The sequence below is a fragment of the Lepidochelys kempii genome, chromosome 7, assembly GCF_965140285.1.
Source record: "Lepidochelys kempii isolate rLepKem1 chromosome 7, rLepKem1.hap1, whole genome shotgun sequence".
Classification (NCBI taxonomy): Eukaryota; Metazoa; Chordata; order Testudines; family Cheloniidae; genus Lepidochelys; species Lepidochelys kempii.
The window spans coordinates 82174415-82198901 of record NC_136386.1 but is presented as its reverse complement, the minus strand read 5'-3'; the positions used below and the strand labels follow the sequence as shown (position 1 = coordinate 82198901).

General features: G+C 41.6%; 1 protein-coding gene across 1 annotated transcript in view; it reads right to left on the bottom strand.

Annotated features, from left to right (window-relative positions):
• The window catches only part of LOC140914815 (hexokinase-1), a 68029-nt gene extending 46297 nt beyond the window's left edge, over positions 1-21732 (bottom strand). Inside the window, exons 1-2 of the mRNA XM_073353512.2 lie at positions 20848-21732; positions 8113-8275 (exon numbers count right to left, since the gene is read on the bottom strand). Coding sequence (XP_073209613.1) covers positions 8113-8275; positions 20848-20910 — 226 coding nt within the window. The 5' untranslated portion in view covers positions 20911-21732. The remainder of the gene's footprint in view (positions 1-8112; positions 8276-20847) is intronic.
• Between the last annotated feature and the right edge of the window lie 2755 nt (positions 21733-24487).

Sequence of the window (24487 nt, the reverse complement as noted above, 5' to 3'; positions counted from 1 at the left end):
GTACTTGTGGCACCTTAGAGACTAACCAATTTATTTGAGCATAAGCTTTCGTGAGCTACAGCTCACTTCATCGGATGCATACTGTGGAAAATACAGAAGATGTTCTTATACATACAAACCATGAAAAAATGGGTGTTTACCACTACAAAAGGTTTTCTCTCCCTCCCACCCCACTCTCCTGCTAGTAATAGCTTATCTGAAGTGATCACTCTCCTTACAATGTGTATGATAATGCTTATGCTCAAATAAATTGGTTAGTCTCTAAGGTGCCAAAAGTACTCCTTTTCTTTTTGCGAATACAGACTAACACGGCTGTTACTCTGAAACCTATAAACCAAGAGTTTCATTCATGGGAGCTAAATTTCCCTGAAAACTACAGTAATGCAACAGATGTCAGACAGAGAGAAGTCATACTAAAAACTGTCTCGACAAACCGATAGCTGTCACAACAGACGAGTTCAAAATTTGTGACTTCTGCTGAATCTGACACAGATACAGCTGCCTAAAATGATCTCCTCCTGCAAACCAGGGAAAATATTAGGACATTTCCGTCCCTATCTCAAAAGGAGAGGAGACGGGTTTCAAAACTTCGAAGCCAATTCAGTTGATCATCTACCTCAAGAGCAGTTCAAAAAGCCTTAAGAATGTGACCCAGTCATGCTACAGAGACTGGCATATATCTGAAAAGGTCACACTTTCAGTGCTTGTTTTACTGCTGTGTAAATATACTTGACTGATCCAGGTGATGACACTTGAACTGTCTTGTCTTATCCGACAATGGAACAAACCAGGACAGTGATCATTAACGGTTTAAAGAAGAGATAATGAGGGAAACACTTACACAATCTTTATAACAATGAGCTACAGGCCAGTATGTGCAATACATGAACACTGAAGCCCTTGAGCCACGCTCCTCCTCCCCACCCACACACACAGAAAAGCCAATGGATTTTAGAAGGCTGTTTCCAGCTTAGCAGCACAGTTAAGGTAACACTGCACTTTCTTGTGTTCTCCCAAATTCCACCTCTTCACTGATTTGTCACTTTGGTTAAACTTCAGAAACTACATATACATATGTGGCTCGATTGAAGTCAATGAGAGTTTTGCCACGGACTTCTTCTGGACCAGGATTTCACTTATCAAGAGTAACAGAATAAATCCTTTGCCACATATTATACCATTCATTGCAGTTAGCACAGACCCAATTGCACCACTTGTCCTCATTACTATGATGCCTCACGGGATTCAATCCTTGATCCATATAAATATCTATCTCACCTTTCTTTTGAATTCAACCTCTTGTATAATTCCTATGAAGGAAATTCCCAACTCCCTTGACATTGCTTGTTTCAGCCATGTGTCTGTCTAAAATCAATACTGATGCACTTTTAACTGCTAAGTATCATCCCTGAAACTTCATTATCTCCAGCTTCTCTTCAACTCAACTCTCGCATCCATCTATATGGTCAAGAATCTAATTTGACTGACCCCAAATCTTTGTCCCACAACTCATGTGTCTGTAATTTGCCTACTGCTACCAGAACTTACATCTGACATTATTCTGACCACTCCTCTGTAAAAGCTAGTAGAGTCTTATTTATACTTCCACCTCTCCTCATCTGTCCCGCTTTGATGTTATGTGCACAGAGTCTTCCAGAAACCTGCCTACTAAGCTTCCATAGGCAGTGTAACTTTCAAGAAGGAATGATCCCACTGTGACAAAGTGTGATAGGACTACATCAAATTGTGAAATCTGTTTTGTACCTGTGTTGATATATTGGCACTATAGCTGCATTAGTTCAAACTTGTCCAGGGGCAACCTACTCTGCTGCATTCCAGGCAGTTGCCCTGCCTAGGAAAGGCATTTGACACCTTGCTGAAGACTGGTGAACACAGAACCCCACAGTTTGAGCGCATTGCACGGAAAAAAGGCCCTATGTAAGATGGGATTCTGCTCTGTGGGGACTGACCACCACCACACATAAGGAGGACTTGCAGGAGAGAGAGGGCAGGAGGGACTCTGCCCCATCTGAAACACTGAGCCCGCGTCTACATTACGAATTTATGGTCGGTAAAACCACGTCACTCAGGGGTATGGAAAAGGCACATCTCTGTATAACTGTGTTGCTCCAACCGAACTCCTGATGTAGACAGTGCTATGTCAACAGGCGTGCTTCTCCTGTCGCAATAGCTACCACCTCCTGGAGAGGTGGAGCTCTCCCATCAGCAGAGGTAGCATCTTCACTGAAGCACTACAGCAGCATAGCAATGTTGACAAGCCCTGATGAACCACAGACTCACGTGAAAGGAGGAGCTCAAACTAGGAGAGGGGGCATGTCAGGACTTGTTATTTTCCAAGTGCTATAACTCTCAAGTGTTTTAAGAGTAATGGCTTGTCTACACTGAGCGTTAGTACACGGCAACATGGGTATAAATCTATGGCACACTAGCATGCTGTGCACTAACTGGCTATGTGGATCCTGCTACCACACACTTTCTCCCTCTAGACAAGGCCTCAAATGACTGTGATTAAGCAGGTTTCAGAGTAACAGCCGTGTTAGTCTGTATTCGCAAAAAGAAAAGGAGTACTTGTGGCACCTTAGAGATGAACCAATTTATTTGAGCATGAGCTTTCGTGAGCTACAGCTCACTTCATCGGATGCATACCGTGGAAACTGCAGCAGATATTATATACACACAGAGATCATGAAACAATACCTCCTCCCACCCCACTGTCCTGCTGGTAATAGCTTATCTGAAGTGATCATCAAGTTGGGCCATTTCCAGCACAAATCCAGGTTCTCTCACCCTCCACACCCTCACACACAAACTCACTCTCCTGCTGGTAATAGCTCATCCAAAGTGACAACTCTCCAAGTTTAAATCCAAGTTTAACCAGAACGTCTGGGGGGGGGGTAGGAAAAAACAAGGGGAAATAGCCACTCCCAGTCTCTATTTAAGCCTAAATTAATAGTATCCAATTTGCAAATGAATTCCAATTCAGCAGTTTCTTGCTGGAGTCTGGATTTGAAGTTTTTTTGTTTTAAGATAGCGACCTTCATGTCTGTGATTGCGTGACCAGAGAGATTGAAGTGTTCTCCGACTGGTTTATGAATGTTATAATTCTTTACATCTGATTTGTGTCCATTTATTCTTTTACATAGAGACTGTCCGGAAAAAAAGGGGGCGGGGGGTGTGAGAAAGCCTGGATTTGTGCTGGACATGGCCCACCTTGATTACCATGCACATTGTAGGGAGAGTGGTCACTTTGGATGAGCTATTACTAGCAGGATAGTGAGTTTGTGTGTGTGGTTTTTGGAGGGGGGTGAGGGAGTGACAGAACCTGGATTTGTGCAGGAAATGGCCCACCTTGATTATCATGCACATTGTGAAGAGAGTTGTCACTTTGGATGGGCTATTACCAGCAGGAGAGAGAGTTTGTGTGGGGGGCGGGGGGGGTGGAGGGCGAGAAAACCTGGATTTGTGCTGGAAATGGCCCAACTTGATGATCACTTTAGATAAGCTATTACCAGCAGGACAGTGGGGTGGGAGGAGGTATTGTTTCATGATCTCTGTGTGTATATAATGTCTGCTGCAGTTTCCACGGTATGCATCCAATGAAGTGAGCTGTAGCTCACGAAAGCTCATGCTCAAATAAATTGGTTAGTCTCTAAGGTGCCACAAGTACTCCTTTTCTTTTTGTGATTAAGCAATTCCTCAGCTACACTTGGGTTCCTTGCTTTTCTGCCACACTGTTTCTCAAGGGGTTAAGTGAGTGAAACCAGAGTGCCCACAGCCTAGAGGGAACTATGGAGGGAGCATGTGTAAGTGACTCGGGGAGGTCAGGAGGTCTCACGCTGGTTTCAGCATCTAGGGTGGCTGTATAGAAGTTTTCCATATCTCACGGAAGGATGTCAGACAAGGGGGCTGACCCTGGGAGCATGCTCTCTAGAGTCCCAGAGCTAGAAATAGTGACTAGACTCTACCCAGACCCAGTTGCTTTGGAAACATGTGGGGCCCAATGACTGGATCCACTTGCAACAGACTGGTGACTGTACAGGGGATTACTGGGCCAGTCTGAGACACCTACCAGCTGTCATTTTCCATCCTGGAAATTAGGAACTCCTAAAGGGGTAAGTAAGTTCCCTACAGAAGTTGTTCAAGTTCTCCCAAGTTGCAGCATCTAGTATCAAGCAAACCACCATATGCGAGACATCAAAAACAATTCATACATAAAAAATAAACTACAACTGGTAAAGTTGAATATTAAAGACAAAATTTATAATCTAAGTCTCTTCTAATACTTTTACCACATAACTTCAAGCTCTCTTTTTCTGCTGCCTCAAACATTGGGCTGATCCTGTTTTGTTTACTGGAAGAAAGCTCCCTTAGTACTTTCACATGTATTTTAAAACTACACAGTTTTAGAAATTATTTAAGTTGTGCAAATGAACATAATTTAAAATCTGAACATAGCCTCAAAATTCTTCATGTAGCTTCTTTTATCATATTTAACACAGTAAAAAGGGTTTTCATAGCTGTCTCAGCTGTCACAGAATCGAAGTTAAAGTATTCACCCCGGTCACCTCATTAAATGAAATACCTGAATAAGCCATAACATAAGAAAACATCATTTGTCTGGTACAAGCCATTACCTTCAATAATGAATGATAAACAAACACTAGAACAGATGGTCCTTTTTCAAGCTTAAATGCACCCTGGAATATACTTCAAACAAATACTGCACTTCAGAAACGTCTATTCCGGCAATAGGTAACAAATTAACACATTTGTTTGCAAATATATTTGGCTCTCCTTACAAACCAAAAGTTTAATAAGAAATTCAGGCTTTTCAGTTTAAAAAAAAAAAACATTCTATGAGTATATTAATGTTTCAGATTTAGATTATTTCACAACTTAAACCTAAGTAACAGCCTTTAGTCTAAGTTTTGTAACACAAAAATGCAATTAAGCATACCAGAAGTTAATTCATAAAGATCTTTTTGTAAAGCATTTTAAATAGCTTCAGATGCTTTCCTGACCATTATGGCCAAGAACATTTCTGCATTCTCAAATTAATGACTTCAGAATTTTAAAAAATAATAATAATTCTAAGAACATCTCCAAAGTCTTTAAAAGATATTACTCAAAAGGTTTATTATTAACAGAATTTCTTCAGAATATTAAGCTTTCATTCATCCTTCATGGTTTGGGATTTACAGCTAATTCATGCACTGAAATTATTGTCACTAAATTTTCCACAGTTGTTACAAGATTTAACAATCTTGTAAATCTTGTTAGCAAGATTGTTCCCACAGGACTCTATTCTGATCTTAGGGTTTGTCTTCACTACTGGGGAGATCGACTCTGCAATCGATGCAGCAGCGTGTGTCAATTTAGTGGGTCTAGTGAAGACTCACTAAATCAATGGCAGAGTGCTCTCCGGTCCGATACTCCAGCTCCCCGAGAGGAAGGCAAGTCAATGGGAGAGTGTCTCCCGTTGACACAGCGCAGTAAAGACACCGTGGTAACTCGACCTAAGCTACGTCGACTCCAGTTACATTACTCACATGGCTGGAGTAGCGCAACTTAGGTCAGCTTACCCCAGTAGTGTAGACAAGGCCTTAGATACATGTGTGTCTGGTCTGAGTGCATTAGGTTCTAGGTCCCAGAAATCCATGAACTGCTCAATATTTTCCCATTTCCAGTTTCACCTGGTGCCGCTTTTTATTGGCTCATACAATGGGTGAGTTATGTCCAACATCTTTTACCAGAGTCTAAACAGAGATATAACAGCCACTTTTCCATGACTGTGGTAAAGGATTTTGTACAGAAGAGTAAGGGCAAAAATCTTCATTCAGCATTCTATTATTAAAAATGAAAGGGGCACTCTAGTCTCATTAGTTCAATACTGGATTTTTCATTTGTGGAGAATGTAAGACACATGACGGACAATGTATTTGCAATTTCAGGAACACAAACACCAATAGTTACGTACAGAAAATATTGTATTTTTCATATTTTAAGTCAGACATGCATTTTATACAAATATTGAGCAGCATAATCATTTAATTTTTCAATTATTATCCAAAGATAGATACTAAAAACCTACACTACTTCAAGAGTGCACAGTCTACTTCTGTGTCTGAACTAGATATAGACTGCAAGCTCCTTGGAGAAGGCTGGTGTCATCTTCTATGTTTGTACAGCAACACACGTACTATCACCACTTTCTTTGTGCACCAATGAAGTCAATGGGAGTTTTATTATCACCAATTTAAATGGGAATAGAGTTGAGCAATAAAAGCACTTCTTGAATAATATCTGCCGTTTCTTTTTGTAAGTCATGTAATATTTATGATGAAACCAATATTTTAATTCATTTGTACACTCCTGATGAGGGGAGACACTAAATTTTACATTTTTCCTGTCTCAGCTCTGCCTAAGGATTGGATTTTAATGTCACTATTTTATTATATTTTGTTTTTTATTCCAAGTTAAGCTGTTGTTTATGAAAGTGAGACGCTAACAGCACTGCCTGGAACCAGGCTTGTTGCACCAGGTCCAACCCCGATGGTTTCTAAATCTTGACGCCCAATACCTCCCACCTATTCCAGGCCTAGGCCATCCTGCAGCATGCTGCATTGTGCCTAAAGGTCTCCTGGTTCTGTATTTATGTCTTTTAATAATTCATAATGTTATCTGTTTCACTTACCAGTATGTGTCACGGTTTTTATCTAATAGAGACTGAGTGTTGGTGAGATAGGGGATATATTTGTGCTTGCCTGGAAGAAGTGAAGATGCAGGAAAATCTGAAGCTCAGGGTCAGCAAAATGTTAGAATTGCCATAGGGCACCAGGAACATACATTCTCTGCAGCAATGAACAGGAGAACAGAATGCATGGCCAGTCACAGCCATGTCATTCCTTCCTTCTTAGGCCAACATACAACTCAACACATGCACATAGAGTGAAATTTACTCCCTCTGTAGAAAGTCTAAAGTATTTGGGTTCAGTGTGGTAGCATGCAGAGGGAGTGGAAAAATGAAATCCATTCCATCCCATTCATAGCCAGAGTGCAGAACTCCTGAATCACCCCTCTATGGCAGCCATATACTCTCCATATCTGTTGCATGAGACATTGGGGCTACTGAATCTACATAAACATGGACCCCCAACCCAGGATCACTCCCACTACCCTGGCAAAACCCATTCCCGTAGCAACTATGCATGGTCACTTCACCAAGGGTCTGCCACAGCAGCTTCTATGTCTGGCTTAAGCGGATAAATGGCTTTGGGCTGGCAATCCGCACACTAGTAAATTTCAACATAGTAGCCAACAGCACAAAAGTGAAACTGGGGGACTTGAAAAATATGCGTAACACAGTTCTCTAATTTCAAGCATAAAAAATTAGTATTAAGCTACAAGAAGCGAAAGCAGAGCAGAAGCATAAAAGATTTCCACTCACAATACAGCCCAGTGTTTCACTGCCTAATATTAACTTTTTGGTTTTAACCCAACTGGTTCTCCCAACATGACTGCACAACTATGCTGCAAACAAAGATTTAAATCTACTGCAGAAATGCAGTGTAATTACTAACTCATGTATATTAAATAACGCAGAGACTGAAAATGAATCACTGAGAGAATTAAAATAAGGGCAAAATCTGCTACCAAATACCAACGCACCATCTCCTTGGGTTGTGAAGGATATGTGGTATTTTTAAAAGACACTCACTCATATGTCCACCTTTAAAACCCCTAGTCCACTATACACCACTGCTAATCGGTTAAAAAAAAAAAAAAATCTGTAATTTTACCAACAAGAATTTTGTAATGAAAACAAGGTTTTCAATCCGACTAACAGTGTGGGAGTGTTGATAGACAGAATACCTAGAAAGAAGTGTAAAAAAATCTCTTCCAGGTTTAATGTGACCCATTTTGCATAGGTCTGTAAAGAAATTATGCAAGTTAGATCCATGCATTGGAATGAATACATGCATATGAGGCTTTCCAGAAAGTAAAATGCTTTGTTTGGTTTCAGTAGTGTTTAAAAAGACATTTTCATGCAGTGTCTTACATTAACACATCACACAATATTCTAATCCTTACCTGAGCCATCAGGAATTGACCTTACAAATGTAGGAAGCATTTTTACTGTGGCTGTTGGATTGAAGTCTCTAGAAAGACCGTTTTGCATCTCCCTCTTGAAGCGAGCCATAATATCCACCAGTGTTTCATCAGAGAGCCGCATGGAATAAAGATATTTATCAATCTGGAAATAAAGAAAATAAAAGTGAAGTTAAAAGAAAAGGAGTACTTGTGGCACCTTAGAGACTAACCAATTTATTTGAGCATGAGCTTTCGTGAGCTACAGCTCACTTCATCGGATGCATACCGTGGAAACTGCAGCAGACATTATATACACACAGAGATCATCTGTGGGACACCATCATAGGGCCTAATCTGTGGGACATCATAGGCCTAATCATAGGGCCTAATCTGTGGGACACCACACCGGGACACCTGTGGGACACCATCATAGGGCCTAATCACATCAGCCACACTATCAGAGGCTCGTTCACCTGCACATCTACCAATGTGATATATACCATCATGTGCCAGCAATGCCCCTCTGCCATGTACATTGGTCAAACTGGACAGTCTCTACGTAAAAGAATAAATGGACACAAATCAGATGTCAAGAATTATAACATTCATAAACCACTCGGAGGACACTTCAATCTCTCTGGTCACTCGATTTCTGACCTAAAAGTGGCAATTCTTCAACAAAAAAACTTCAAAAACAGACTCCAACGAGAGACTGCTGAATTGGAATTAATTTGCAAATTGGATACAATTAACTTAGGCTTGAATAGAGACTGGGAGGGGTTGAGTCATTATACAAAGTAAAACTATTTCCCCTTGTTTATTCCTCTCCTCTCCTTCCCCCCCACTGTTCCTCAGACATTCTTGTTAACTCCTAGAAATGTGCTGGAAATGGCCCACCTTGATTATCACTTCTAAAGGTTCTCTCCCCCCCCCCCCCCATCCCACTCTCCTGCTGGTAATCGCTCATCTTAAGTGATCACTCTCCTTACAATGTGTATTATAAACACCCATTTTTTCCACGGTCTGTGTGTATATAAATCTCCTCACTGTATTTTCCACTTTATGCACCCAGTGAAGTGAGCTGTAGCTCATGAAAGCTTATGCTCAAATAAATTGGTTAGTCTCTCAGGTGCCACAAGTACTCCTTTTCCTTTTAGCAGCAGTGGATAAACGAGCCTGCCTTAGATAAGGGAATGCAAATTTGTCTGTCTGCATGGCTTGACTGCAAGTTAAAGACAATTAAAGTAAAATTGCACATAAGGTAAACAAAGCAATCAAGCTAACAAGTAGCAGAGGAAACAGCTCGATGAGCACACTGAGGGAGGGGACATACACACCAGATTCTGAATTTTCAGGAGGTTTTCCTGGCTCTTGAGACAAAAAAAATGGATTTTGGGAAATATAAGGGGAGCAAAAATACATTCTAGCTATCCATCCCCTGGCGGGAAAGGAGGCAGCACTGGATCCTCTTGCCTGGAAGGCTAGAAATGCTGGTAGCTTGATGTAATTGAGAAATCATTTTAGCTAAAGACATTGCTTGCTAAAATTAAGGTGTAGGCACCAGAAAGTGTGTTATTTTTGTATTGTTTGTAATCCTTTCCTATCTTTTTAATTCTTCCTTGGTATCACCTAAATCTGTTTCTTTATTAATAAGCTTATTCTTGTTTTATTACAAAGTCAGCCCAGTGCAGGGATTTCAGCCAAACTAACAGACTGGTGTGTGCTCTGGCTCTTCGGAGGTAGCAAACTTAATTTCTGTGAGTGCTCAGTGAGAGGGAATGGACACTGCAGACAGACATCCCTGGAGAACTCAGGAATTGGGGATCACTTATGCAAGGCACAGTTAAAACTGGCAGAGTCTCAAGGTATTTGCTAGTGAAGCAGACAGACTGGTCTGTCTCCAGCAAAGCGCTCTCTTATTAAGGTAGTGAGGTAACAGTGGCTTGCAGATCTGGGCTCCCAGAGTAGAGTGACACTAAGGCATTTAAATACATTATGCAACAGTTCCAAAAAGCTTTTGAATCTGAATTCTTCATAATTTTGTGGAGCATAGCTCAGAATGAATCAAGGGTACAGTGTACACTACTCTCCAGTTCACCAGAGTATCTACCGAGTGCTACTTCCCCAGAAGCTACAGGATCATAGACTCTATTATACACATTTTGCAGAAGGCTGACCTGACATAGCAGGGCTGTCTACAGCAGGCTCTGAACAAGGTTAGAAGGCTCAAACAGATCATTACTAGTTTGGTTAACATTTACAAAAACAACATGCAGAAAATCTTGCAAGATCACGGATCACATCCAAACTACAAACATAGTGCATGTCCAGTCTGGTTTTGAATCCAGAATGGCACCAAAACCACTGGGACACATTTAGAACCATGGAAACAAACCCAATACCAAAGAGGTACAGAGATTTGAATTCAAGATTCCAGATTTGGATCCTTTCTAGATTCAGGTACACACTTCTCCGAATACAAATATCTGTGTATTACATTATTCTGCACAGAAATATTAATGAATAAATCTCTGCTTTGCGTCTTTTAAAAATCTTTTCCCTCGTCCACAAAAGCAACTGCCCCAAGGGCATGAAATAAATCCCCAACAGTCTTCAAATTAATTTTTACAATTCAGCAATTACAATATTTATCAAGCTGAGCAAGAAAATAACCAGAAGAACTATTCAATAGCTTATTTGATTAGAAAATATCCAGCGAGCAGAGTCCTCATTTCTCTGATTCTCTCCCAAGAAAAAATGAAGTAGTGCAGTAAACTACAGGAGCATTCAAGGCAGTGATAACTTTGACAAAGACATAGCACAATTTTTGCATTTCCACACAATAAGGAAAACTTGCATTTCAACAATAATAGACCCAATTCTGCCCCAAGTCTATGATAGCTGCACACACAACTGCTGGAAGGATTGAGTCCACTGTCCAGCATGCAGCACTATATGGGCGTCTGCTCCCATCTGGTATGCCAAAGATATTATCTGTGCAAACATTCCCCAGAGCAAGAGATGTCAGGAGACAACAGCAACCAAGACAGCTAGACAAACTAGAGGCATTTGCCATGTGATCACAAGATGAAATGCATCAAAGAGCAACACATTCAGACTTCTGTGGGAACCATAAAGGAGTCAGTCTGGCTAAGCTTCATCCACCCTGCAAGACTCAGGGTTACAAAACTTCCTGGCCACATCTGCACACAGCTACACATCACAAGAGCGCATTGCCAAAAAGCAACAGAAACAGCCGTAATTATTAATGAAACCACCTGGATTAATCTGAAGAGGCAAGGAAAGCTCATTCCCAAGTTATTTAACTCTTTGGACTGTTGATAAATGGAAAGTTTAGGATAAAAATCTCCCTTTTTAACATCTATTCTCATCTCAGTGGATTGGGGGGGGGGGGATTTGTTTCCTCTATATATTATCCTCTCATATTTAGTGCCTTTCATCACAAAGGATCCAAAAATGTTTTATAAACATATTTATTGTATATTATATAAAAGCATAAGAACACATCTAATATGTGGAGGCAAAATGATAAATTAATGTCATGGATCTGCAGCTTATCACGCACCCTCTGACTGACTCATCTGTCCTTGCTCACTAATCCACGTTTCCAGAATTTATTAGAGCATTCTAACCACTGACCAACTTCAAAGAGCCACATCCCCACACACCCCTCTAAAATTACCCCAGCCCAAGACCAAGGGTAACTCAGTCCGGGGTCAGTGCCAGCCTTTCAGTACACAAAAATGTCAGTTTTACAGTTCATTATTTCACAACCCTACATAGTTAGAAATAGGAAATTATACCACTGGAAAGAGGTGTGAGTTCCAGCTTCCCCTGATGCCCAGCACTGTTTTGTTCACAATATTACACAAATCCTCTTTGAAGAGGATAACAGCAGCATGATACTTCAGAGAAACAATTCAACCTTCAGAGATCTGGTTAAAAGACATCTGTGTCCCATTCTTGTTTACCATCAGCTTCTAGTCTATCCCAGTTTACTGTCTGGCTTGTAAATATTGACCTAGAAATTCATCAGCCTGAAGCAACACTTTCCACGTCACATGGCCTCTTTTACTCTCTGTACTAACCACAGCTTACTACATGGTCCAGAGCATTAAAATGCAACCCATGTACCTGACAATCAATGTGCCTGCAGTGGCGCAAACACATCAGATACATGAGGGTCCTTTACCAAGACCCTCTCCTTTAATCTTGTATTTGATTAGGTAATATTAATATCCATCATTCAAAAACCCGACTTTGATTACCACACCAGCACCATAACGTACTCTCACATATATACACAGATGAACATAAACTGTTGTTTAGTGTGTGGGTGTAAGGCAGGAAGTGACGAAGAATACTCTACTATTGTCCAGCTTAAGGAGAATATAGCCAGTCAGAATGTAATTAGGGCCCAAAATGGAATTTGGACAGGAAACCAGTCCCAATGCAATTACTCTTGCAAAAAGTATTTCAATCCCAAGTGATCAAAATCTCAGTTTGACATCTCAACCGCAGATGGCACATGTGACAGAACAAGGCACCCTAACATAATTACCAAGTATTCATGTACCAGTGCTCTGAACTATTGAGCCACCGAAAACAACACTTCCTGCAGCACCTTAGATTTCTCTTGCACTGACCAGGTCTAACCATATTTAGCCTGTCAGATCTCACTTGGTCTCATCTTAAATCGATAGGGCTGCATCCTCATCCCTCTGCGTCAAAGTTAGGTTGAACCTTTTTTATTATCAATCCTTGAATATGTTGTAAAGCATTTAATACACAGCTTAACAGAAGAAAATTGGAAAGTTACCGAAAGATAAATTGGGAAAAAAATTAGACACAGCAATTACAAGAAATAATACTATACACGAGTCCATAAATGGGAGATTATATTAATTTATCCAGGGTTCCACCTAAAAACTAGCCATCTGATCTTGAAATCATCTGTCTGAATCCAGTCCAGATCAGTAGCGGGTGGATGCTGTTACAATCTCACGTTCAGAACATTGGAATGAGTTGGTGCTCAGTCCCCCTCCTAGTGGAGGAGTATCCTCATTACCGAAACCACCACAGATGGCGCTTTCATGGGCAGTTTCAATAAACAGACCAAGAACTCAATGATTCTGGAGAGTGAATTACGCTACCACTACTCAAGGCTGTCTCTCCAAAACAGCTAAGGCATAACGGTGAAAGGGTGAGGGGCCTTGCACTGCTGCTACCCATGCCGCAGGTTTTCTGGGAATAAACAGAAGGCATCAGTCTCCAGCACTCAGCCATATGCAAGAGGCCTGAGGTATTGTCTTTTTAAAACGAATGGGGGGGGGGGACACTAATTAAGGCTGCACCGTCATCAGACTGCACCATCATTCTAAGTCTTGACTGTCCATAATCTCCTTGCTCTTGTAGTGATCTAATTGGCTGTTAGATGCTTTATAATATCTTGTAATGCATCTAAAATAAACTCTGTAGATGCTCCACCTCCTGCCTCCCATTTACAATAACGTGTTGAAGGCTAAAGAAGTGATCCACCTATACTATTTGCATAAACTTTAGTGAGGGTGTTCGAAGAAAGGAAATCAAAATCAAACTAGCCTGAGCTGACCACCTCTTGGACAATGTACCATTCCTTGATAAAGCTAAACAAACACCATGTACAGTAAAAGGTGGATATTTTTCTCATTCTGAAAAACCAATGACAACATTTCTCACAGTTACACAATTATGGCAGGGATCTTGGGTGTACAGAGATGCACACTGAAATCCATGGAAAATCTCACTTCAAAACAGATCGCTTCAATGCATTCCACTTCTAACAAACCAGCCAGCTCTCTTTGTTGACGGAAAATGGTTACAGTCATTCTACCAAGTATAAGGGTGTGGTGGGAGGGGAAGGAGATGGACACTGCTTTCTTGAAGTCATTCCCCTTACAGAGCTACTAATTAAGCACGAACTACAAGAAAAATCACTACAAACAATACACACTCTCCTTTTTCTGGTTAAGTATCAAATATAGCTCATGCACAATATCCAGTTAAGGGACACTTTGGAAAATGTTTGCTGAGAGGCCACAATTAGGAAAGTGCCACTTTACTGAATAGGAGATTTAATAAGGTGTTCCCCACAAGAGCTCATCTGGAAACTATTTAGACCTTCTCTAGACTGACGATGAAGCAACCTGTGTGGAATTAGGAGGCAGCAGCACAGGCAGGGCCAGCCACAGGGACAAACATTAAGGGTGGTGCCAAATGAACACCTGGGGAGGTGCTGGTCTGATTTTAGTTTGTTTGGGTTGGGAGTTTTTTGTTGGCTTTTTGGGTTTTGTAGCTCAGCTGTTGGGGGAACACCAAAAACGTTTTCCGCCCTGAGTTACAAAACACTGAGGACCAGCCCTGAGCTCAGGTTGCAGAAAAGTTTGGAGGAGGCATCGGCAAGTCAGTCTGTACGCACATGGCTTGACAGCTAACTGAAGCTGCAGCATCTCTGTAACACAGTTCTCTCATTAAAGAGCCTGTTCAGTTTTACAAGCGTGGCATCCTCTCATTATTGCCCAACATACAATACTTGAAACAGGATTTGCCCAGATTACACACCCATTGGTGCAGCTGCCTGCTACAATCCCTAGTGCAGGCAGGCAAAGCCCATGCTTGCACCAGTGGAGCTTATCCCGATTTCAAGCTGGGAAGACCTTCTGTGAAGATCTGGCTGCTGCTGCCTGCGCACGCTGGGAGATGGTCCTGAGGAACTTATATGGAAGGGAAGGGAAGAAGCCCTCCAAAGGTTCAGCAGAGTGACTCTGAAGTTTTGAAGTGAACGGCTGCACTGATGCCAACAGCAGAATTTGTACCTTTACCAACAGCTGGCATGTCCTGAGAAATGACATAATTCATGATAATGGAAGCATGGAGCCCTACAAAAGACTTAATAGTTTCCATTTGATTTTAAAAGTATATTAACTATTTTTTAAATGGAGAGTGCTATAAACAAAATAGTATACTAGTAATTTTTCTTGACTAAAACATGTAATGCTGATTCATTTTCATACATTAGAAAAGACTTCTTGAATTCCAAGAACTGCAGTAATCTGTTGGGGGATCTGTAGATAAATATAACTGTATGTGCTCACACTTCTACCTAAACACCGACTCAGTTACTAAGGCCCAATAACTGCCCTTAGATGCATATCTAGTTTGCACTGACACCAATGGGAGTCTCAGGCATACCCAAGGACAGAGAGAGGCCTCCTTCTTATAAAGATTTCCAAAACTCATTAGCACCTATTTTATTCACACAGTCCTTATAGGGAAGTCATTAACTTATGCAAACACTCCTACTATACAGTTGTTCATGTAGCATGCTCATTTAAATGTGAGGAATATTCATCAGGAGTAAAAGATGCACTAATGAAAATAGTTTAAACATTGCAAGACTCTTCCCTTTTCAATTACATATTGCTTCAGTTTGTAACCTTTTAATGGCTCCTATACAGCAGTGATTCCAGGTAGTTAATTCTATTAATTTTATTATATCCAAACAATTGCCATTTACATCACATTGCCTGCATTTTTAAAAAACAAAATGCTTTTCAGAGTTTTTTCCTTTTTATTTCATTATCTATTTCGAGATTTTGTCAGGCACCCGATGAGTAAAAATTAACCGCTCCTTGACTAGATAGAAAATTGGCAAAATCTTAAACTTCACACACAGCTTACCATTGCATTTGTAAATCTAATAGAAAACAAAAGAACTCAGCCTTTTGAAGGACCAGGCCCTGATCCTGCAAAGACTTATACACCTGCTCAACTTTATGTACTGTGAGCTGTTACACGAAAGTCAATGAGAATGATCACAGTACATAAAGTTCTTTGCAGTGTTGTTGTGGCCCCAGGATATTACAGACAAGATGCATGAGGTAATATCTTTTACTGGACTTAGGGTTGACAACTTTCTAATTGCACAAAACCTAACAGTCCTACCCTTACCCTTCCCCAAGGCCCCACCCCCACTCCCTCCAGCCCCCCTCCCTCACCCTCACCCACTTTCACTGGGTTGGGGCAGGGGGTGAGGGCTCCAGCTGGGCAGCGCTTACTTCAGGCAGCTCCCAGTTGGCAGTGCAGTGGGGCTAAAGCAGGCTCCCTGCCTGCCCTGGCTCCGCGCTGCTCCCAGAAGTGGCCAGCATGTTTGGCCCCCAGACGGAGACACGAGCAGGCGGCTCTGCACAGTGCATGCTGCCCACACCCACTGGCGCCGCCCCCGCAGCTCCCATTAGCCACAGTTTCTGGCCAATGGGAGCTTCAGAGCCAGCACTTGGGGTAGGGCCAGCACATGGAGCCTCCTTGGCCCCTGTGCCGGGGGCTGCAGGGACACGTTGCCGCTTCCAGGAGCCGCACGGAGCCAGGGCAGGCAGGGAGCCTGCATGAGCCCTGCTGCGCTGCTGACTTGACTTTTTAACAGCCCAGCCACTGGTGCTGACTAGAGCCACTAGGGTCCCTTTTCAACGAAGCGTTCCGGTCTAAAACCGGATGTCTGGCACCCTAATTGGACTGCCTTCTGTTGGTGAAAGAGAGATGCTTTCGAGTGACACTCTCGCCACACTTTCATCAACAGAATGCGGTCCAATAAAATATATTACTTCACCCCCCTGGTCTTTCACAGTACATAAAGTTATGCTTAATTCTTTGCAGGATCAGGTCTTAATCAGCATGTGTGCAGAGAGACAAACTTACCATACGTCTCCTAAAATTTTGCCCTAAAACTGCCACCAGAGCTGCTATCAGCAAAAGCTCATCAATACCAATTATAATGAAAAAGTGAGTTTTCCAATTCATTTCACAGTTTATCCCACATGGAACAAAACTATATGCATCTTATGTACCTATTAATGCTATGGTATACTTTTAGCTTAGTTTACATATTGGACTTGCATGAGATCATATATTGACACATGATTTTATATGGAAGTGACTCCTTTTTCATATATTACAGCCCCACAAATTTTGTTCACATATACTATTTCTGCCCATGAAACACACACTATGTTCTTTCCACACTATAGTGATTCCTGCCTTTAAAATTTTCCAGACACTGTACTAAGCAAAATTAGTGGATCTCTCCTTCAAGGGCCTGTCTTAAACAAAGAAAAACAAATTTTATATCTATATTCGAGTTAAGCTGGAGGCAGTATTCTTAACTCATTATACCTAGGTACTGCACATGTCTCAGAACCATATCATCTCCACAATGAATCGCACTATGCGAAGGTAACTCCTATAGTACAGATCCTTAAAGTTACTGACTCTGAGGAAACTGGTTAACTACCAGGTGAATGACACTAGAGTACTGCCTGTATTACGTGACCACAAAGATTCTGTGGAGAAGGGAAAATTTCTAGTCACTGAGATACAGACCAATGTGGGACTCAGGCTGAACAAGTTCCAGCCTACCTTGTCTCTTCTTTGCTGATAATCCTTCCTTATCCCCCATGCCCTATAGTGGCATTCTCAGTGTGACTCACCACCTGCACTACCAGCTGTCACCTAAACCTCAGGCCAAGAACCAGTGCAGGGGAGACTAAGATTAAAAATTCAGGCCTATATTCAGGGTTGGAACTATATGGATGTGGAACAGTACGAAGTTACAGGGGAGGCAGGTAATAGAGGGGTTGTGACTGAGGAGTGGAAACAAATCAGTCTGTAGTAGAATAAAGGAGACCTCCCCCTTTTGAGGAGGAAGCACAGCTAGGAGGGAGCTGAAAATGAGAAATAAATGCAAGTATTCTTGTGTGCAATATACTGAGGATAAGTACAATTGTACCACTATCACGGGTCAACATGGTGCATAGATCTCCAGTATTTTGAGGGTCAGAACAGGACTAGAATTCTGATCCATCCAGCCCCCTCATAAACCTTCCCAAACTGATTTTTTATTAATTTATCTTTTTTTTTTTAAAGGGGGGAGGGGTCGCTGTTCTTAGCTTCAATATCAATAGATTCTGATTTAGGGTGCACATATAGAAATATTTTACTTCTATGCTTAGATTTGTGTGCAATCTAAATGGGATTTTAATCTATATTTCTAAAATACCCAATCACAATGGTTTCTAGTGCAGTCAAATAAAATTATGATTCTCATTGTAACAAAATTTACAAACACACTGTCTATATTTTTATAACAATATCTGTGAGACAACACCACAGAACTTCACCGATAGCATGCATCATAACAAGCATTTCAGATGCAGTAAATGTAAAGCTTGTGACATCTTTTGTACGAACCACCTCCACTGTGGTCGTGATTTTTTGTTTATTTTGGATTGTTAAATGTAACAACAAAAAAAACAGATTATACTTTACACAGGCTTGTAAATCTGGAGCAGTAAGTGGCATGCAAAAGTGTTTCAAGAAAACAAATATACATGTTACATAGATTCAGCTAATAGAAAAATTCAGTGAGAAGGCAAATTCAGGATCTTCCTCCAGACTAAACAGTTACTCCTAATCCTCTACCTCCTACAGATATTTTTGATGGGGAAAACCTAATGGAACAAACAAGAGACCTAAAGCTGCAAGAAGCAACTTTTAAAAATACAGCACATTCTTAGGCCCTGCCTAACTGGTTTTTTTGTCCGAGTTTGGAGTTTTTATTGGTTTGGTTTTTTTATTTTATTTTATTGGGGGAAGAGGGAGAATAGCTTTCTGGGGGGGTTGTTTTTTGCTCACTGGTGTAGTTACCAGTACACTGATTTAACTACATAGGAGAAAACCCCAGCATGGATGGGATATACCAGCGTTAAGATGTGGCATGCACCAACGTGACTCATCTTGGCTAGTTACTGGGCTAAATTGTACAAATCCAGTGCATCTACGCTGACCATTTGCACTAATGTAGCAACATTAATCTAGTCACACAGGTGCAAATTTCCGTAGTCTAGGCAGACAAGCTCAGATATTACTACAAAAATGCACATTTGTAACATTAACAGAAAAGGACAAGGCCACATTATTCAGAGTTTAACAAAAAATCTTACATGCACCTTTAACAATATTCCTCTCTCCTTCTCCCCATTTCTCCCCCCAAATCCACATAATATGGACAAACGTTGTACAGAAAAGGTTGGCAGAATCTTCCAGGCTATGGCACCTGCTTGTGAAAGGCCACTGAGCTTCTTCAGAAAGAGAGTCAACCTTTTTTTTTTTTTGGCCTAGTACCAAAATCTCCAGCATTCCTAACTATTCAACTAAACTACTATGCTTTTCCTTTTCATGTTAAGCCACCACGCCCATGCAACCAGTAATACTCAGAAATAAGGTAATATTGTTTTACCATCTATTTACACTGAACTCCACACCCATTTTGTACTATGCTGTTAAACAGTAACACCATGCAACTAACTGGCACACAACAATATTCTCCTTTAAGTGCTTAAAAATCATGCTTTTAACACAACTTCCAGCCTCTGTCAATTCACTATAAAAATATTACTGTTGGCCCATACATTCATAAGTGACAACAACATAAAATCCAAAATTGTTTGTGACTTGAATTTATTTTTAACTCACATTCTTGAAAGACACATCTGTGCAAGCACTAATAAAAAAAAGGAGTGACCACCTCTATATCTGCTGCTGTTTACAAAGAGCAAAAAATAAAAAGAAACGTATTGAAGTGATGCACGTGGAACTGACTTCCTGATAATTAGAGCTCTTTTTGTTTTTATACGAGGCTGCAATAACACACTGACAACAAAACTACATCAAATGTAGTTAAAATACCTTACAGTCATTACAAATTCAGCAGCATAAGGAAACTTTTATATTTTTTCTTTAATATTTCTGCAAAGTCTGTGTTTATAGCCTACACCCGCAGTGGTGCTACATCTAGTATAATAAAATGTTAGGCCCCCTCCCGTAAGAGACCTAAGGACATTATTCTGATGATATTAAAAACAAAATATTTCACCTCTATATAGAGGCCCGTCTCTCTAAGGGACCACCTATGAGACATGGGGACAAAGCATAACTGGGTAAAATAACCTTAGCGGAAATTCTTGTGACCCTATTTTTCCACTTTAATAAGAATATAAATAAATTGCTTCAGATTTGTGAATAAATTATCAGTCTACATTTTCAAGGTTACATTCAACTCAGTTCTTTCACTCTAAAGTAATCTTTTTAGCTAGCAATGATTAACAACAAGAAATAGGCAGATTTTGTTGGTTAGGACTCTACTTTAAAAATGAATAAATTACAGTTAAGATAACTTAATTTTTAAATAATAAGTGTCCTGGGCCTTGAATTCCCAGTGTAATAAAACATATTTACCGTTCATACAGTCACATATTATGAGACTGACTGACTGTATTCATGTATTTTAGACTATTCTTCAAAGGCCCTGGAGGGACTGCTCAGTAGAGAAATGACATCTACATCCTTCTTTCAAGGACACTGCAGCATATTACACAGCTTTTTAGGGGTTATATCCTTCACATTTTACAAACTCAAGGCTCCACTGCTTTTCTAAAACACCCCACATGCACTAGAGAAGATAATTCGTTTTATTAAAGCAAATATTTCCGATTTTGCTACATTCAGCTTTTCTAACAAATATTTTCATCAAGTGGAAGCACAGGTCGCCCACTGACAACACAAAGACATCTTTATGAAAAATAAATTGGCCATTGGGGTGCAAATATTCGGTTTCTGACTTACCTTTTTGACCTGATCATCCTTCAATTCTGTGAAGAAATAGGCCAGCAGCTGGGCAGCTATCATCCTGTCTGATTAAGTAAGATAATTGAAGGATTTTGCTGAACACCAAAGCAGTCAGGACACAAACACAACTCTCACAGGACCGATTTAAAGGATCTTTTTTTTTTTTTTCTCTCCCCCGCCTTGCACGAAAAGCTTCTAAACTGCAGGGGAACCGCTTCTTCCTCCTCTCCCCCCACCAAGCAAAAAAAGGATGCAGAGGGTTTTTCCACACAGGGGATAGTGACAGAGTAAAACCTGCCCACTTCCTGCGCTGGGATTGGCTGTTACGGGAGGGCTCTGCAGCATTGGGGAAGAGACAAGCCCTCTCCTAGGCACTGTGATGGACAGCCGATGTGCAGGAAAAGAAGGTGGGCTTCCCAGCGCCCCAAAAATGATACATCACTGCACGTTCCCCACGTACGTTAGTTATTTCGGGCGCGCTGGGACACCTGCTTGTTTGGCGGCTACGCGAAGCTCCAGCCCGAGCGAGCGAGCCTGCGGCCATCACTTCCTGCACAGGGCATGGCACTTACAGCGAGAGCAAGACGAGCCAGGGGAAATTCCTGCACTTAAAGGCCGAGGGGCCCCTGAGAGCCTCTCGCACGTAAATACCCGCGGCCCAGGGCAAGGCTCGGTGGGAACACACACAACACCCGGGAGCCGCGCTGGGGCCACGGGGATGCTTCAAACCCAGGAGGAGCCTAGCGTGCCGCCTCCTCGGGGAGCGGCCCCTCTGTTTTAACACGCCCGCGCCGCCCAGGGCACGTCGCGAACAGAGCTGCGCGGGGCGCCATTAGGCGCTTGACGTTGGCAGGGAGCGGGAAAGGCCCGCGCCGCCTCCTGCAGGGCTCGCCGGCAGGCGGCGGAACGAGGAGGTCGGGGCTGCGCCGCTCCCTGTCACGTGACCCGCTGGCGCCGCCGCAGCATCCCCACCCTCGTGGCCTGGACACCGGGGAGGCGGTTGCATCACTACTAGGCCCTATGCTGCTTCCTATGGGCCGGGGTGATCATGCGCCCTCCCTCTGGGATTAGGGCGGCAGGGTGTGTTGGAAGGTATTAAATGGGATTACAGGGATACAAGTGTAAGCAAATAGCAGTAAAGTGGATGGTTACCTTCCAGTGGGGTCCCTAAGCTTCGCACACACGAGATTTCTCAATTTCAAGCTGTAGCCCCCCCAAAAAAGCTTATGCTCAAATACATTTCTTAGTCTCTAAGGTGCCACCGGTACTCCTGTTCAATTTCAGGGCTGTCTTCTGGCAGCCATGTAAATAATTATAGAAAATAAATAAATACAGAAAATAAACTATTCAAAATAAAGTTATAACTGAAAAGCTTTCACACTACAAAATCATCATCACAAAGGTGAAGTATTTTAGACACTGCATGAAAATTACTCCAAAAGAAGTATGCTTCCTCGCCAGTGAATGAATCTTGGCAGGTTTGCAACCCTAGTTTGTCACACTTGATAGCTCCTGCAAGTCATTTGGCTACTTCTGAATAGCTGCTAAACCACATTCCTTTGCTCCCTCGTTTATCAAGGCCGTGTATTCAATTCAGATGGCAGCTACCTTCTTATGCTGGACACATTTTACAATCGAGGAGAAGAAGAAGAATTACAGTCTTTGTCCTAACTAGCAGTGTTAAAAATCTAGCCTTTACTGTGAAAAATGTAACTAAAACCTCATACTGTCTGCTAGCTCCCTAATGAGTGAAGCCTTCTAGCCCCTAGTCAGAAATCATGTGTCAAAGATTATTTGGGGTATTTGTTCAGATAGTATTTATAAATAGTACAGACCAGGCTGGCTAAGGTGACCAACAAAAATCAGATATAAAGATGGTTTATGTTCTCAGGTTATTCCCAATAAAATGGAGAACACCGCAATGCAATTTTTAGAAGAATTTAAAAGATGATGTTTGCATGTCTACAATAACTTTCTTTTCAAAACACAGCCAGCTCTAAGGTAAAGAGAAGCAAGCAACCAGCATAAGAGTTTGATGTAAGAGGGAGTTTTGGCCAAGGACAGCAGGACAAACCCCTACCATTATGGAACGTGCTGTAGGATCTGTATGGACCACAGAAAGCAGACAAAACTTTGATTTGTAATGCCTCATATGACCACCACACTCTAGTGGCCATATTATTCACCAGTATGCTCTAGTTTTGCACCAATCCAGTGACACAAACCAACCACAAACTCAGTTTAACCAGACAGATAACCTGGGTTTATGTCAGAAGAGTAAAAGTACATGTTAAAAATGAACCGTCACAGTTATTTTTAGAAGACCTTCTTCACTTGGAAATCTTTGAAGGAGATAGCAGGGTTTCAGCCAGTTAGAGATTGTGCTAGAGGAAAAATAGCCACTAGAGTTAATTTTATACTCCACTGTGTTTTGACAGTTTGCTTTTCATCTGCACACAAGGCAACGTAGTAAAGGCTGCTACCTTGAAGGAGTTAATGACTTAAAAGACTGAAAGTTGCCAAGCTGGTGGCCTAATGCCTGTGCTCTGCTCCTCACGGTGATTGATCCCAAGGGCCAACTTCTTCCCTGGATTAAAGTGGCACGACTCTAAAAGTCACTGGAAGTTGTGCCCACTGACTTAAGAGCCTTTCATTACTGTCCCTTGTTCTGGCGGGGACTAGGGAAGCTGCAGAGTTGGAAGTTCAACTTTGTTGGGAGCAGGCTGCCTTGTGTTTTTCATCAGTGACCTCTAAACCAATTTAAGAACAGCGTAGACAGACTCTGAAGGGAATCCTGTAGACTAGAGTCATCAGTCAGAGACACACTGGCTGCAACACAAAGATCTGAAGATAAGGAAGTTTAAAATGAGATGGGGGAGACGTGAGGAATATATAGCCAGGACTTCACCAAGGAATGAACAACTGCCTTCCCATTCCGCAAGAAAGAGTGACCCTTATCCAAAAATATAATCTAAAAGGGTGATTTTCAGAGGTACAAATGGAAGCTAAATATCTAATCCTTCTCCTACTCCCCTACATTGAAAATCAATAAGAGTTAGGCATCTAACTATCATTTATGCCTTTTAAATATCTCCCCCTAAACTATTAGAATGGTTGCAGCAACATTTAGCTAACATCAAAAGAAAGGTCACTAAGCCTCCACTACCCATGCATGCTCACAAACAAGCATTTAAATGGGTGACAACTGATACCTGATTTTGTGCTCAGAGATCTTACTACATATGGAAATGAGAAGCTCACTTACATTGATCTTACAGCAACAGCATAATATCTGGCCTTGTGGCTTGCTAGCAGTATGTTGCTCAGCATGAGACAAAGATTTGGCAGCAACACTGGGACTTCAGCTATGGCTGGGGGAATGGCTGGTGCATTACAAAGACAACGTATTCTAGTCCAAGGAAAAGCGTTGAAACTATCTCACTTCATCACTGTCTGCAGGCTGATTTTCCCAAGCAGTATTGCTAGTAGGGTTCTGCTCTGCTAGGCAAAGCAGAGCTGCCTTTGGTGACCTAGATGTCACCGTTGACCAGACTGGAAAGGAAATGAGAAGAAAACAAACTTATTTCTCATTGTTCACCATCTAGTGGAGGTCATTATGTAAATAACCCAAAATACT